Source organism: Euprymna scolopes, chromosome 40 (genome assembly GCF_053919585.1).
Source record: "Euprymna scolopes isolate OS-2025 chromosome 40, ASM5391958v1, whole genome shotgun sequence".
NCBI classification, from domain to species: Eukaryota; Metazoa; Mollusca; class Cephalopoda; order Sepiida; family Sepiolidae; genus Euprymna; species Euprymna scolopes.
In genome coordinates this window covers 13,792,004-13,809,873 of record NC_136521.1, presented here as the reverse complement: position 1 = coordinate 13,809,873, position 17,870 = coordinate 13,792,004, and the positions used below count along the sequence as shown (strand labels likewise).

At 32.7% G+C, this 17,870-nt stretch overlaps 1 protein-coding gene across 2 annotated transcripts in view; it reads right to left on the bottom strand.

The window, feature by feature from the left end:
- Nucleotides 1-9,290: 9,290 nt before the first annotated feature.
- Nucleotides 9,291-17,870, bottom strand: part of LOC145265379 (neuroglian-like) — a 148,089-nt gene continuing 139,509 nt past the window's right edge. For both annotated transcript variants that reach the window (XM_080121171.1, XM_080121172.1), the window contains one exon: nucleotides 9,291-11,623. In XM_080121171.1, the coding sequence (XP_079977297.1) occupies nucleotides 11,257-11,623 (367 nt within the window). In that variant the 3' untranslated portion in view covers nucleotides 9,291-11,256. The remainder of the gene's footprint in view (nucleotides 11,624-17,870) is intronic.

Genomic DNA, 17,870 nt, shown 5'->3' with positions numbered 1-17,870 from the left:
AAAGAACTCTGACTAGCAAAATATCAGGGAAACCAATGCTAACAGTAAAATCATTGGATTCATATGATGATGATGATAATGATGATGACCTGGATAATTCAGACTACTGTTTTCATCTTGAATGTTTCAGCGATGTTTTTATCTGCGTAACCCATTACTGCAAGATTGATTCCCTGCTGATTACAATATGATCGTTTTAAAAACCAAATGTAAAAAGAAACACTTGTCAGAAACAATCACATTTAGTTCATATCATTGTTTATTTTATTGACAATCATTCCATCTTAATAACTGAAAGAACTCTCATCCATTAAACTTTTAATGTAGTCATGGCATTAAACGTTCAGTGTAACCATACCATTAATCATTTAATGTAACCATGCCATTAAACTTTCAATATAGTCATAACATAACATTAAGCTTTCAATATAGCTATACCATTAAGCTTTCAATGTAACCATACCATTAAACATTTAATGTAACCATACCATTAAACATTTAATGTAACCATACCATTAAACTTTCAATATAACCATACCATTAAACTTTCAATGTAGTCATAACATTAAGCTTTCAATATAGCTATACCATTAAGCTTTCAATGTAACCATACCATTAAACATTTAATGTAACCATACCATAAAACATTTAATGTAACCATATCATTAAACTTTCAATGTGACCATACCATTAAACTTTCAAGGTAACCATACCATTAAACATTTAATATAGCCATATAATTAAACTTTCAATGTAGCTATACCATTAAACTGTCAATATAGCCATACCATTAAACTTTCAATGTAACCATTCTATTAAACATTTGATGTAACCATGCCATCAAACTTTTAATGTGGTCATACCATTAACTTTCAATGTAATCATACCATTAAACATTCAATATAGCCATACCATTAAACATTTAATGTAACCATACCATTAAACTTTCAATCTAACTATACAATTAAACTTTTAATGTAGCCATACCATTAAACTTTCAATATAACAATACAATTAAACTTTCAATCTAGTCATGGTGACTGCAACGTCTTGTTAGACGAGTGCCACTCCCTCAGATACTGAAAGTCCATGAGCCCGAAAATGACTTTTTTTTTAGTCTTGCCGGCGAATTCACACGCTCAAGCAGACATGACACTGAAGACGGTCATTGGTATACATACATATATATAGATACACGCATACATACATATATACACATACATACACACATATACACATAAAAATCTATAAACATACACACATATATATATACATACATGCATACATACATACATATACATACACACATGCATACATACACATATATACACACATATACAAATACAAACACACATATACATACATATACACATACAAATACGTACACATATATGCACATATATATACATACACATACATTTACTTACATATACATAGATATATATGCATTTATACACATACATGTATGCACATACATATTCATACACACACACAGACATATATACATATATACACATACATATATATATACAGACAGGCTCAAACATATATACACATATATATACAAACACACAAGCATATATACACACATACATATATACATATATACATACATGTATATATAAACACGTACATACACATATACATGGATATATATAATGATGGCAGATCAATTATTACATGCTTCCACCATTTCAGGCTTACACACGTCACAACTTTTCCATCGCCACAAGACTATTTTTTATAAACAAATGCCTGAGGGAGTATCTATACAAAGATGATGTTACAGAGTTTTAGCTTTGTACGACAGCTAAATCTCTCTCAGTTCAAAATGTTGACATCCAGCAACAAGCAAGAGCAAGATAGCCAGCAACAAGTCAAACTGCAGACCAGCTAAATGCAGGTACTGGTCTCCTGCTTTATGGTTTTTTAAATCAGAGATTTGCTTCTCCTAGAGAGGTTGCCTTCACCACGGCTTACGGGAGCCCTCTTCATCCCACATGCACATGGAAATAAATACATGCATGCATGCATACATTCGGGTGTATGCACATATACATATGCGTGTACACACACATGCAACCATATACACATAGAGGCACACATATACATACATATGTATATATACACATACATGCTAATAAAAAAAAATCCTACAGTATAACTGAACGTTTACTAAATATAATTAGATTCTTCTTAGACAATAGGACCATCCAGTTTTTCATTGATGGATATACATCTAAGCAGCATAACATTAATGCTGGAGTGCCTCAGTGGTCGATCGTTGGACTATTATTATTATTCCTGATATCCATAAACAACCTCCCTCATAATATTGTGTCCGACATGGGTATATTTACTGGATCATACAACATTATAATATGCATGAGGGAAGAGCGGATGTACATAAATCTAAGACAATGAAAGAATCGTTAGAAAATGACCTCCAGGTCATAGTGAAATGGGGTCGCAAATGGATGGTAGCATTTAATGCTAGTAAGACTAAACTGCTCTCCTTTAACAATTACAAGACGCCTCTCCAACCACCAACATTCATGACAAATATCACCCTACCTGAGAATTCTTCCTTCAAATTCCTCAGCCTAACATTTGGAGGCAATATGAACTGGAACAAATATATTGAGGACATTGCAAAAGCTGCTGCAAAGAAGGTGGGTTCCCTCTATCGGGCTAGAAGACCACTCACCCCTGAAAGTATTCTGTACCTCTACATGGTCACCATTCACCCATGCATGGAGTATTGTTGCCCGCTTAGCAACAAAATCTCACCTCTTCACTGTGGAGGTCCCTAAATGCCAGAAAGCTTTCTATTCTAATAGTTCCTTCTCTCAAAGAGCTAGAGCTTGGAATTTCCTTCCTGCTACCTGCTTCCCTATGATATGCCTTGTTAGGGATGAATGCGAGTAAAAAAAAAACAACATCTTAGCGTAAATAAAAAAAAGAAGACATTGTACAGTTTGCAACTAGTTAAACTGCAAATTTATAACAGGTTATAAATTGAACAAAACTTCCTAGAACTGCCTAGCTATGACAATACTGTAGGGCTGCTTCTCATCTGACTACAACATGATCATTTTCAAGTCCACTGTAAACAATTTCTAGTTAACCCACCATTTTAATAATCAAGTTCTGACCAGATCAACATCATTACCTATCATTCTGGTGTTGTCTCACCAGCCACCTGACACCCATTTAACTCATCAAGGCTCAGAGGCCACTTGAGGATAAGTGGGGACAATGATCTTAGGATAAATACAATGCTAGTGGTACTTTGCCCGAACATAAAAATCAAACTACATTTTATCTATGCATTCAAAGATGAACTTCTGATGATCGGACATTCAGTGAAACTGCAGCAAAGTATTCAGATAAACCAAATGGTTTTAAATATTAGAACTAATTATAATTTGAATATACGAGGGTTGTTCAAAAAGTAAAGCCTCCTATTTTTTTAAAACTCAAAATGTTCAAGAGTTACAAAGATGAGAGCGGTACCATTAAAACAAGCAACATTTTGTGCTCCAGAATTTATTTTTCTACATAGTCACCATCATCCTCAATGCTCTTTTGCCAGGAATTCACTGTATATCTCTGCTTCTGATGCATGTCCATGACAGGGGTTGCTTTCTTATACGGAAAATCACATTGATACACCTGAAGTTAAGCAACGTTGAACCTGGTCAATACTAAAATGTGTTCGGAAGCCTGAAGAGTATTGGGTGCTGCCAGGCTTTTCTTGTCAAAGACACATGAAATAATGTGCTGCCTCCCCTCCCACAACCCGGAGGATTAGGGAACTCATTCATCCAACACCGTCAATATCTGCAACAGAGAGATGAAACTTTCAAGTCATGTACGCATAAGTTCAGTGATCATAGCAATGCCGTTTACAATCCCCTCTGATCCATTCAGGCGGAAGAAATGGGAGGCATTACTTTTGGAATGACCTTCATAATAAAATAATAATCTATTATCTTCAAGCTTATATGCATTGTCTTCGTTTCTGTACATGGCTTGAACAACTTTTGTCGACCACTTGTTCACCCCATAATTTATGTAAAACCCACCAGATTACATCTCTTCGTACTCTAAAATCTTTTCTCCATATGCACAAAAGCAAAATACAGGTTCTTCTTACCAAGATACTTCTCTTGCATTTGTCTCAGGATAAATATAGCATCATGTGTAATTTGTTCAGACAAAACAAACTGCATTTCATCCATGCTTCTTTTTTGTCTGTTCTGTACTCTTACAGTTTAATCAAGACATTTAAAAAAAATGAAAATATCGAAAAAAAAGTTATATTGTACGTATCCATTATGGAATGAAGTTCTCAGAGAAAAAAAAAGAGAGGAAAAAAAATCACTTTTTTTTTTTAACAACGAAAAAGCAATTTCTTATGATACCAAACAAAAGGTTTGATTTTTAGGAAGAAAAGCTAGTATTAAAGATGGGGAGGGAGTGTCGGCACTTTAAATTGAGTTATCTCCACGTGGCATGTCCAAAAAATTCAACGCACGGTTATAAAAACGTGTTTTTTCGCTGTAAAAAAAGGTAAATTTTTAGTTTACCGACCCCTTCGCATTTCCCTTAAATTTTTCGACTTTTATAGGTTTTCAAATATGATATGAAAACGAATATCGCATTTATTTTTTGCGCAAACAATGAGTTATCCCTTTATGAAGACATTCCGTATCCAACGTAATCACTATCAATTTACTGGCGGCCATCTTGTTTTCCAATACCCAAAAAAACGCCAGAAAAGGTCAACTTTGCCACACATCACTGGACACCCACCTCGACACCCCACCACCGGCGTTGACGCCAATAAAAGAAAAAAAAGAAAAATTTTATTGGAGAGAGAGGGGGAGGGTGTTCCAAAAAATCTTGAGCAGAAGGAAAGGACGTAACACAAGACCACAACTTATGTCACGGTAACGTGTATTGAGCGAATTTTTAACAGTATTTTGTCCAGTTTATTATTTATAACACCTTTTCCCAAACTTACGATGTCAAAGAGAGAGTCAGGCGCCATTTTGAATTTTCCAATACATCGGTAAACACTGCATGTTTTTCGAGCTGAATAAACATGTTACATTGAATAAAAACACGAAAAAATATCCAGTTTGGTAGAAAAGTAACTTATCTTGCCTTTGATAACATTTATTTGTTATATATTTGCTTTTTGACAACTTTTTTTGAATCTGTGTACAGTAATACAAACCCTTATTTAAAATTTAAGACATTAAATTATAACCCGTTTATGCAGGGTCCACCTTTCCCGTGAAATGCCAAAAACGGTTTATGTCAAAAATCGAAAATTAAAGTTTTTTTTTTGTTTGTTTTTTCGGTCAATGTCGATAATACATCAACGCACAACTTATCCTTAAAATGACCATTTTTGTAGGTTTTCGTGTATGTTATAAACGAATATCACATTTAAAATTGGAGAAGGGAGAAGATTCAATTATAGAACTTGTATAGTTTTTAACAGGTGCTTCTGCAGTTGATGTATTATCGGCATTGACCTTTTTTTTTCTTTTTATCATAAATCAAAATAATTGTTTAATCATGAAAATGCGTGATTTCTTTTGAAAAGGTGAACAGGGTGAGAAAAAACAAAAAAAGAGGAAAAAAAAAAAAAAAATAGTTAATGCTTTGACTTATCCCCCATAAAGCTTGGTCGCTTCAATTAAAAATTTATGTAGAAGAAAAGATTTGTCCGTTTCACTTCGAATTAACAGATATCGTGACAGGTATTGTTGCATGTACTCTGCCTGAATGCCAGGCCTCTTGACCCATTCTTTAATATCTCGCCAGAGACGTTCAATATTTTGTGTATGTATTGTAGGGTCTTGAGGGTCCACAAATGTTTTTTTTTTTTTCGTGAAAGATTGGCGAGGGGGAATGGTTTACCATTCTATGTGTGTAAAATTGGCCGAGATTACGGTAAGCTTTCCAACAATCACTAAATAATGGAACCTGGTAAAACAAATTTTGTAACTAACGGGACTAAAATTTCTTCATTTCTCCGTTCGTCTGGTCCTGTCAGAGCGAACACGAAACTCTCTCTATCTCTCCAAAAAGCCAAATCTGGCTCAGTTTTCTTCCTCCGTTATATTTTCTGCGAACAATCAACGTTTTGTCAATTGCCACCTTGATGCCTTCGCCGCCTATCGCGTTTTGGTGCTGCAGTGCTGCACCCAAATGTTCGCACACCTCACTACAGAACGACCGCCAGTCAAGCGCGGAACGGCTAGAAATTTGTAAATTCTCCATCACTGTTTTGTGATCCCACAGGTGGCTAAGAAAATGGTTAATAAATAATATTATCTTCCAGCATTCCATCCTGGTTTGCTCCAGGAATGTTCCTTTCGCGTCACTAACACTGTCGAGAAGCGGGAAAATATCCAGAGGGGTGGAGGTGGTGTTTGAAGCCGAAAAATGTATTGAGGACCATATTTCGGCCATTCTGGCTCCGTTTGGCTCTTTTTTCCTAAATTGGAAAATCGAAAACAAAATAGTCACCCGTAGAAACGATAGTGATTATGTTGGATACTGAATGTCTTCAAATATGGATAACTAGCTGTTTGCGCAAAAAATGAATGCGATATTTGTTCTCAACGTACCCGAAAACCTTTAAAAGTCGACAAATTAAGGTGAATTCCAAGGGGTCGGTAAACTAAAAAAAAAAAAAAAAAAAAAAAAAAAAAAAAAAAAAAAACGATCAAATTAAGTGAATTTTTTTTTTTTTTTTTTTTAAGATCCAGTCCAAAACGTATACGTACAATATAACCTTTTTCCGATATTTTCATTTTTTAATGTCTTGGTTAAACTGTATAAGTACCGTCTGTTCAATTATTTACTCATTTTCAGAACTTGATCTTTCATCAATTTTAAACATTTGTGATCAGTTGTATCCAATGCCGAGGATTTACGTTGTAAACAATTCACAATTGTTTACTAAAATCTCAGTCGTTCGAAACAATCTCTTATGAGCTGATTTTTTAAAATACGTGATCATCTCGATGCCCGTTTCACTGACAACTTTCATCAACGCATGAGAGCCTTGTTGTTTCATCCTTCAGCTTCCTGTACTATTTGTTTCTAAATTCTTTTAGCCAACAGCACCTTAATTTCAAATGTCATTTAACTCTTGAGAAATCGAGGTGACAAGATTTCCTCATTAAAAAAAAAAAAAAAATTGCAAAACTGTTTTTTTAAATAACACAACAAACCATAAAAATCTGTCAAAATATTTTATTTCGAGATTTTATACAAATTATAAAAAAACGTTTTATAAAAAATTGATTGCATTTATATATACACAAATCTTTTCTAGTATTTCCTTGTGTTAAGAACAGAAAAGCAATTAGAAACTGAATACAATATGTAAAAAAAAAAACTAAATCAGACTCACAGCTGGTACTACCAACCCAAAGAGTGCGAGATCTGACAGTGTTCCTGTATTCGTTTAAAGATTTGAGTTTTACTTCGTTAACTTCTTATTTAAAATAGCATCAGAAGAATCACTTAAAAACAAAAGTTAATGCATATGTTGAAATTGACGCCAGCTAAAATAGTTCCCTCTTTGAAAACAGTTGAAGTTTCAAATCTTGTTTGTACAAATGTAATTTTTTTATGTTCTTAGTTTTGTCAAATTATGTACATTTAAAGTTCTGAAATTTTTTAGATGTGGGCTGAATATTTATATTACTTGTATTAAACAAGGTGAGAACAATAATCCAATCATTACTAGTAATATAAATAGACATTTCATTTAATAATGGTATTCCATATGAAAACACTATGAAATATAATATATAGCTGAGTATAGAATTATTGTTGTATATATATATATATATATATATATTTGTTCAAGGTTAAAAATATCTAAAAGTAAAAATGATTGAATTTCACGAGGTTTTTGATAGCACTCAATAAAAAAAAAATAAAAAATGCAAGATATTATTTTATTCAATTTAAGTCAACAAAATTACCATTAGTCGTGACAATAGATCTACTGTTTCAGTCTAAAAAGACTTCATCAGGTGACAAATACAGGTTCTGGCATAATCTTTAATGAAAAAGATTTTTTTGTCACCTGATGAAGCCTTTTTAGACTGAAACAACAAATTTATTGTCATGACTAATGGTAATTTGGTTTGCCTAAATTGAATAAAATAATTATGTGCATAAAATAAAATATGCATCAGGTGTACTTGAAAGCCAAATCACAACGCAATATTATGAAATTTGCATCGTGAGTTGGCTTCCAAGCGCACCTGATGTATATTTTATTTTATACAAATTAAATCAATGTCTCTATAACAGAACTCACACCCGACATTAATTATGCATATATATATATATTTTTTTTTCAAATAAAGGCCAATATGTACTTAGGACGCAAAATGTTACCAAGTAAAAATAAAAACAAAAAACTTGCCAGATAGAACCATTTCAAATATTTAGGGACGGAAAAAAAAAAAAAAAAAAAAAAAAAAAAATCACGTTGTAAGTCAGACCCACCCATCGTTCATCTTAAATTAAATCAGAAAGAAAAAAATTTCAATATTTCTATGAGATTTTTTTTTCTTTTCTATTCTAAACTGACTGACAATTTTTTTTTTTGCTTTCCAGTTCGAGCTGTTTAATTTAAAAAAAATTTTTCTTAAATATTTATTTTAACTTTACCGATTATTTAAAGCATTTAAAAAATGTTCTTCACTGTCCTACAAGAATTTTGCGTGTAACATTCTCACATTAAAATAGCTGAAAGAAAGTTAAAGAAAAACAAAATGCTTAGATTATATACATTTGTATATTTTGGCAGCAAGTCATTATTCAAGCACGTCTGAATACGACAGCGTTATTCTTTTTTCCGATTTTTCTGGATATCTTCTCGATTTCACCGAGCGGTCTTTTTTTTTTTTTTTTTTTTTTCAGTTGGCATGTTGTACAAAATGGCGCCCAAAAGTTGTTGTTCAGCCATATTCTTCTCAGGCACTTTCTATCGGTGCGTCCAATTATCATCAGGAGTGGTTGTTGTTGTCATTTTCTTTTCCTTTCAGGTTTAGTGTATTTATATATATTTTTTTTATTATTGGTTAAAAGGTGGGTGTAGGATGGTTAGTGGCAAATTAGTTTTAATTTTAATTTTGATTTTTTATTTTATAGTTTATTTATTTAGTTTCTTGTTGGTTATTAAATACTCTTAGTATATTTGTCCCGGTATTAAATGAGATGCGATTAAAAAGGTTCTGTAGTTTATATATATATATATATATATATATATATATATATATATAAACATTCTGTTTTTCTTTAAATATTTATTTTTTTTTTTATTTCACTTTACATTTTACTCTTCTATATTTTCTTATTCTCTCACACTTATTTTTCTTATTCTTTTTCTTTTTAGTCTTTTAGTTGTATAGTCCAACATATTTCAATGAACTCCCATGACCTATAATACCTATTCCCAAAAGCATACTCCATGCCTCTACTGTCCAATCGCATTAAAGTCCTTCTCTAGCATATTGGAAGTACCATAATTATCTAATAATCCCCTGGACAACCCTCTCCCCTACCTCTAATGTATACCCCCCTCCATACAAGATATCCTAATATGCTTATTGCTAGACGTCACACCCATATTTCACCTGGAACCTTGTCTTCTATTCTGATGAGAAGCATTGGCTTTGAAATGCTTGACTTAAAGAGCTTTCATAAATCTTATACACACTATATTGTATTCCGTTTCAAATTGATCAATAAATCTATATGCATCAGTATATATATTTGTCTATTATAAATATATTTTCCGCTTGCGTGTGTATGTATATGTGTGTATCTCCATTTTGTGCACTAAAAAAAAAAAATCAATTTTCTTAAAGATGGAGATTTCGAAGACATTTTGGATTTCTACGAAAGACAAAACTTTTAGAAGCGTATTTACATGTAAACAAAGAATGTTGATAAAAATATAAAATGTATGAAAATAAATGAAATATAAAATAAAAAACGCATTTTTAATAAAAAAAAAAAAAACCTACTTTTGTTGTAATTCTGTACATCAATTTTTTGTTAAAATTTTTTTTTTGCAGACTTATATAACGGATCAGCTAAAAAAAAAATTAAAAAAAAAAATTACTGAATTGTTTTTTTTCAGAATGAAGCATCAAATTTCCATATTATTAATTTACTGGTTTAAATTTTAGAGTAGGGTTCAGCTTTCTTGGCAAATTTAACAAAGTCTCCCAGATTTTTTTTTTTTTTTCAACTGAAATGTCCATTTTATGAATGAATGCATTATCAGAATTTAATTTAAATTTACATAATCAGTATGATGTTCAATTTTTAAGGAGGGGTGAATAATTCCCCAACAGAGATAATTTTAACATCGATGGGAGTTTAGTTTAATATTTAACAGATTGATTAAGAAAAAAAAACGTCTTTAAATAAAATTTGCTGCTTTAACTTAAAACAATGTAAGAATTTATAAATTAAAAAACAAATTTTGCATTTGCAAAGTGAAACATATCGAGCTTATATTTAAATTTAAATGCATCTATGTGATTGTTGCCACTCCCTTACAGCTAGAAACATTTGAAAGATCAGTTAGGGAAAGGAATGATAATAAACAGATGGGCTGATTAATTGAATTCTACAGACCAATAACGGTGTGACAATTATTTGTTAACTTTTGGAGTGTTCATTTAATAATGGAGAAAATAAGCTGAAGAAAAAAAAGCAGTTTTTATGTAACATTTTAATGGAAAATGATTTGCCAAAATTATGAGTTTACTTCGATTAAAATAAAAATAAAACAAACAATTTGAACATCTGCTGATGAAGCAATTCAAAAATTACAAATCCCAATCCCTGTACATATCCACTCAATATTTAAATTGGAATGTGATTGTATAAATTCTTGCCACTCATCCACACAAGGACTAGTTGAAAGAGCAGTTAGAAAAATGAACGACAATAGACACAAACTACTAACACCATAACTAATCATAATTGAAAGTTTAAACACATCTACTCAAACAATACATTCATGAGTTTGTTTTATTTTTTCAACGGGAAACCATTTTATGTTAAATCTATCAAGTACACTAAACCCTTTCCACAAGTTGAACAGTAAGTTTAAATAATAATAAAAAAAAATTTTTTTTGAGGATTTAGTATCCAACCAAGAATTACAAAAATTAAAAGCATATTTCCATCTCAAACAAAGGTGTCACTTTTTGCAGAGGTCTCACCCAAATCTTGGCGGCTCCTGGATGTGGTCGGCATTTCATAATCAACATTGTGCTTGCTGTCGTATTTGTAATCGTAGGGTTCGTATTGGTCATCGTATTGATCGTCATATTGGTCATCATATTCAGGATACTCTGCGTTCGGGTCATAATTTCCATACTCATCATAATACTGATCATAACCTTGATGGTCGTAATATCGATCTTGGTACTCGGGATCATTGCTATAGTGATGGCGGTCATCGTCATATCCCTTGACGTCATTGTAACTGGGCGGCAGGTTGTCGGCCTCAGGAGGTATAGTACTCTGGCTTTTCTTAAAGCTATCGTTGAATCTGAAATTCACAAGAATAAAACGATCAATAAGTAATGGTAAATAATGATATTCTTATTTTACACACACACACACACACACACATTATAAATGATACACACAATTATACATTTAAAGTGACATGCGCACACTCACATATCCTAAACGGCACATGTACACATATCATTTATGGTAAAAGCAAAGAGTTTGACGATAGTTGAGCGAGACCCCTAAGCTTCAATTTCATTGCCTATTACACTGAAATGTAGGGGAGGATGCCACTCTTTTCCCCAAGCTTACTTCAGTTACTCTTGATTCTCACTTTATAATACAGTGATTAGCAAGAAGATGACAGATGTTTTTTTTTTCTCCCCCGTTTTGACCAAGAATTGAAACTTATTTATGATTGGACCAGAGTTATTGCCTTTTAATTATATTTTCAGCAATACAGAAACATAAGAATTTCATTAAAACCCTTTAATAAAATTATCTCATTTGTAGTCAAATTAGTCTAGAATTAATTATTCTACACTTTTCACGTAAAAAATTTCCTGGGTTAAATATGACGCATTGCTATCAAACCTCGCTTCTCCAAATCCGACACACTGCTGTCAAAACTTGCAACTCCAACATCAAAATCCAAATCAAAACTGCCAGTGTCTCTGAAAAATCAGCCTTTTTATTCAAAACCCGGAAGCATTTCATTTGCATATCAGGTAACAAGATAGCAACCATATAACAAGAAGTATTAGCCATTTTCTTTTTCTTTTCACCTGCCATTGAACACCGCAAGCGGCATAAAAACAGGTTTGTACCAATCTATTATATAAATCTCACCTCTCTGTTTAAATGTATGTATGTATGCCTTAAACTGTCGATAGAGGTGACGCATTTTCACGAGATCGGACAACAAATATTGAAAAATTGGCTAAAAAACATTAATTCCTTCACTCTCAACTGGTCAGTTTTTGGCATCGCCATTTTTGCAAGTAATCGTATCGGTTGGATTAATTTCCCTTAATTTTTCTGAAATTCCAGTCGCGTCATGGAGTAGTGGTAAGACGTTAGATTTTCTTTCCTGCCTTCGCGTCACGGGTTTGAGCCTCCCTGCCTACTACCACTTTTTTTTTTTTTGTTCAACACTCACCTCCAAACACCTGGGCAATGCCAGGCACCCAGGCTAGTTTTCTTTGAAAGCATTTAATCGTTTGGGATGCTCTTAGACTTTTTTACAGTCATTTTTCAAAAAATTAAACAGAAAAAATGAGATGTTCTACTTTAAGTAACTCATCCCACTCAACAGATCAACCACTAAACTCCTTTGAGCACAAGCAAAATCTGCCTTTGGTTTTGGCATCAGCATAAAGATTCTTGGGTGAACGTGTCAAAAACCCTCATTACAGCCTCTCTCATCTCAGTTGTCTCATAACAGCTTCTAAGGTTTTCCTTGAGCTTAGGGAATAACCAAAAATCACAGGGAGCAACATCTGAATTATAGAGAGGCTGAGGAACTGTCTTGATACCCATCTTGGTCAAATAGTCTGTAACAAAGATGGAGTTATGAACTGGTGCATTTGCATAAATTGCCTGCATCTTCAGTTTCTTGCGAATAATTGTGTGTACAATTCCCGCACTGATATCAAACTGTGCACCTATTGTCTCTATAGACACATGAGGGTCCCTTATCCATTGAAATTCTTTATTTGGCCAATCAACTCTAGTGTTCTGATTTCCTTACTCCTCTCACACCTCTCAGCATCTTTCAGACTCCTTGCCTTCCTTGAATCTCTTATGCCACTCAAAAACTGATGCTTGATTCATGCAAGATGGTCCAAAAGCAGTTTGAAGCATTCGGTACATTTATGTGGCATTTTTATCAAGTTTAAAACGGAATTTTATTGCATATCGTTTTTCTAAAGTGTCCTCCCGTCCAGATTGCATTCTTGAAATTCATTAGCTGTTATAATCAGGCTTTAGTAGAGTGTATTCCAATTCCTGCTGTTCATTTGAACATGAAATGATAAAAATTGGCCAGTCATCTCATAAAATGTATAACAATAACATACTAAATTTTCAAGAGTCTACAACAATTTTAAATTTAATCATTAATTTTAATTTAATCATTAACAGCCCTCTTTTTTTTTTTTTTTTTTTTATTATTACATTTTCACCCCCAAACAAGGCGCATTTGGTGTAGGGGGCTACTATCAGGGACAGCAACTACTGGGGCACTATGTTGGGATTAGGGCAGCAATCAACCCACAAAGGACAAAATAAGAAAAACAAGAGTTACGATTCTGCCAAAAGTAAACAAGGTCGATTTTCTATTCTCCATTATACATTGTGAAAATTGATTTCTGAACCAATAACGTATAAGAACATCATGGTAGTCAGCTAATACAACCATGATACGTGTTCATTCACAGTTCTGAGGCAACACGTTCAGGACTGCAGAACACAATGCAAAAAGAGATTGCTGGTACGTCTCTGAACAAATACCTGTGTGATTATGCAGAGGGTTTAATGTGAATGTATATCGTCACAGGTTTGGTCTGTTCAGCTGCAGTGATGGAGCAAGAACCATAAAATAATTTATAGGCAACCGAAGCAACTGTTACATTTTGGCGAGTAGACAGCTGATCTAATCCAAGCAGATCATATACTTCAGAAGGAACAGTTTGCAACAGGGAATATGCATTATATATTTGACTAGCGGGGGTATCCAGCATTGCCCGGGTGTTTGGAGGTGTGTGTGTGTGTGTGTGTGTAGGGGTAAAGAATAAGCAAAGTAATAACCATGTTTAAACTTAAAAAAAAAAAAAAAAAATCGGAAAAAACAAAACAAAACAAAAAAAAATAAAAAAATAAAAAAACACCGAACGGACGTAAAACTTTAAAAAAAATTAGATAAAGAAAAACCAAAAAAAATGAAAAAAAAAAAAAAAAAATGAACGTGTTCGGAACCCCCCCCCCTCAAAACAAAAAAAACACAAACAGTGAAAAGCGAGAAAAAAAAAATGGTATAAATAGTCTTGTTTCAATATTAAAAGTTTAAACATCGAAAAAAAAAAAAATATCTGTAACTGGGATTGAACCTGCAATCTTAAGATATCAACGCTGTCAATTAATCCATTGCGCTATGAACATGTTGACGAATCTAGGTCAGTTTTTATAATATTTAAACGAATTCAAGGTACAACATCTTTTGCGCGTGTCAACGCATGTGTAAAAGCCATCTTGTCATGAAGATATGATTTTTTTCTGACCCCTCCTGGTAAAAACGGGTCTGGTTGAGGGTGAAGAAATTATTGTTTTGGACCAATTTTTCACTATTTGTCGGGCGAAGTTTCGAGCTTTAAAATTATACCTATTTGGCGAAAATCTGTAGCCTGTGTCGAACGTTTTTGCGAGACATACAAACACATACACATTTTCGCTTTTATACATATAGACTAGTGGGGGGTACTCGGCGTTGCCCGGGTGTGCTCGGGCAGGGGGGTGTTAATCAAAACATAAGAATAAATGAAGTAAATATTTTAAAACTTAAAAAAAAAAAAAGCAGAAAAAAAAAAAAAAAACTAACGTAAGGCAAACAAGCGATGTTAAATGTAAAAATCGGAAAAACAAAAAAAAAAGAAAACGCGAAAGAGAAAAACGAACATTAAAACTTCGGTAAAAGAATCTGAAAAATAAAAACCTCCCCCAAAAAACATGTGAAAAATGGCTTAAATAAGCCTGTTTCAATATTAAAATTTTTAAAAAAATTTGAAAGACATCTCACACCACGATTCGAACCCAGAACCTTTAGATAATGAGGTTGCGCTCTAAGCAACTGAGCTAAGACGACGTCCACAAAATTGTGTCTGTTTTTTTAATATTTAGGGTGAAGAAATTAATGTTTTTGCCAATTTCTCGAGATTTGTCGGGCGAAGGTTGGAACTTTAAAATGATACCGATCTCATGAAAATCCGTGACCTGTGTCAAAAGTTTTTGCAAGATACAAACACACATACAAACAAACATACATACACACATTTTCGCTTTTATATATATAGATGGCACAATGCTGTAGATGCTCAAGAGAATCAGAGGAGACCTTGCCAACACTGGCAAGCACTAAGAACCAGTATTCCAAGTGGGAGACGAATCATTGCCTTGTAAAGCTTAGTCACCAAATACAATTCATGAGGAATTTGGTAGCTCAGGATACGCAACACGTAAAGCTTCCTATTAACCCTGTTTGATATATAAGACAAGCAGTTGTCAAACCCGAGATTGCTAAATATTATTATTTTGACATAGTTATATTTCGAGAATGGCACAAATGTGTCTTGAAACCAGATGCCATGGACAGGAGAGAGATATCTAGAGGCCAATAGTACAACTGTTTTTGCTAGGTTGAACAAAATCATAAGTCAGTCGTTAACCGAGTTACCAAAATAAGATTTAATATCATTGTGTATGTCTGGCAAAGGTATATATATATATATATATGTGTTAGTTGTATATACCCAGCGTTGCTGGGTGGAGTCACATATTTAAAATCCATCAAATATTTTAACTTGTGAAAAGTGACTACATGTTGGATTTAGAGAAGCGTAAAACACATTCATTTTGATCTATGAAAATCACAACATAACTTTTATAGCTTAAATGGAAAATAACTCATAGCTTAAATAAATAAGCTTACTTCTAGTTTTAAACAACTGATGTCAGCTATTAATAAGAGAAAATAAATTAAAAATAAATCAACTTTAAATAATATTTCTAAATCTTAATAATAAATATTAAAATAAACAAACTAAACGATTCTATTACACCAAATAAATAATAAAATCGAGCTAATTATGAAGAGATTTTATTTAATGTAATATGCAAATTAGGTTACTTTTGAATAAATAGTATATATTGAAATCATGCATATAGAAGTCCATTTTCAGTACGAAAATTAATTTGTGAAACTGTACATTTTGCACACATTAATTAAATTGTGAACAGACAGGAATACAACTTTATTATAATATATTTATACTAGAGATCTCTAGGCATTGCCCGGCCATAAAATATACTTAAATATTAAATTTAATTCAAACAGAAATGTGAGTACTGTTTTTTTCTAAACAGTTTACTTTTTGTAAGCAAAACAAAAAAATAAAATAAAAATACTCGAGCCAAGATCGAAACCAAAACCTAAAAATAGTGAGTCAAGTAGGATAACCATTAGTCCAGCTTGACACGGTGGTTTAAAAGTATTTTCAAATCTACTTATTCTTAACATAAGGAATGTCATAGGAACCATTCACACATATGCATTCCTGAAACAGTTGACAAATAGATCAAAATCTGATGACCCCCTCATGTACCAATTTTTAAATTTTCACCCCCTAGCAGTCGTTTTTTCTGGATGAAAACTGAAGTTTTCCACATGTCTGAATACCTTATATACAAAATTTTAAACTGATAGATCAAAAATTCGTTGAGTATATAGGTTGAGAAGTGTCCTCACACACATTCTCACTTTTATAGATAAATTAGCCAAACAAATATATATATGCTCACATTAAAAGGTTTTAGATATAATAAAAATAAAAAAATTGGTTTTATATACCTATTAAAAACAAAGGAATATAGCTGTGTAGATGTTAGAGAAATTAACATGGTTAAAGTAATTAGTGCATAATAGATTAATGTAGTTTGATTGAAGCATTGTGTGTAATCTATATATCTATAAAAGTGAACGTGTCTGTCTGTCTGTCTGTCTGTCTGTGTACATTTCCCTACGCAATAACTCTGTCAATTTTTAGTCTATAGACTTGAAATTTGAAATACCGGGTACTGAGATTTGGGAAAATCGATGTGACGGGTGTCAGCCAGAAATTTGGCTGTTAAGGGGTCAAATTTCAACGATTTGACCTTTAAGAACTCTACCAAACTCCTCCGACAATTTTGGGTCTAGACACTTGAAATTTTAGATATAGGTTCCTTGAACATGGATCTAACTTAAAGTGATTTGAGCCCGAAACAATAAATTTTAAGGGGTCATAATAGGGGTCAAAGTTTTAAAAAATTAACCATTTTTTTTGTTTTTTTGCACAGCATACATCTCCAAACACCCGAGCAACGCCGGGCACCCCTGCTAGTGTATATATAAAAATAATTTGTAGGATGTGATTTCAATGCAGAGGTGTATTGGATAAAATACAGACCAAAAGCAGATTAAGACAGATACAAAAGTGAAATTAGTTTTTCATTTTTTTCACCGTTTATTA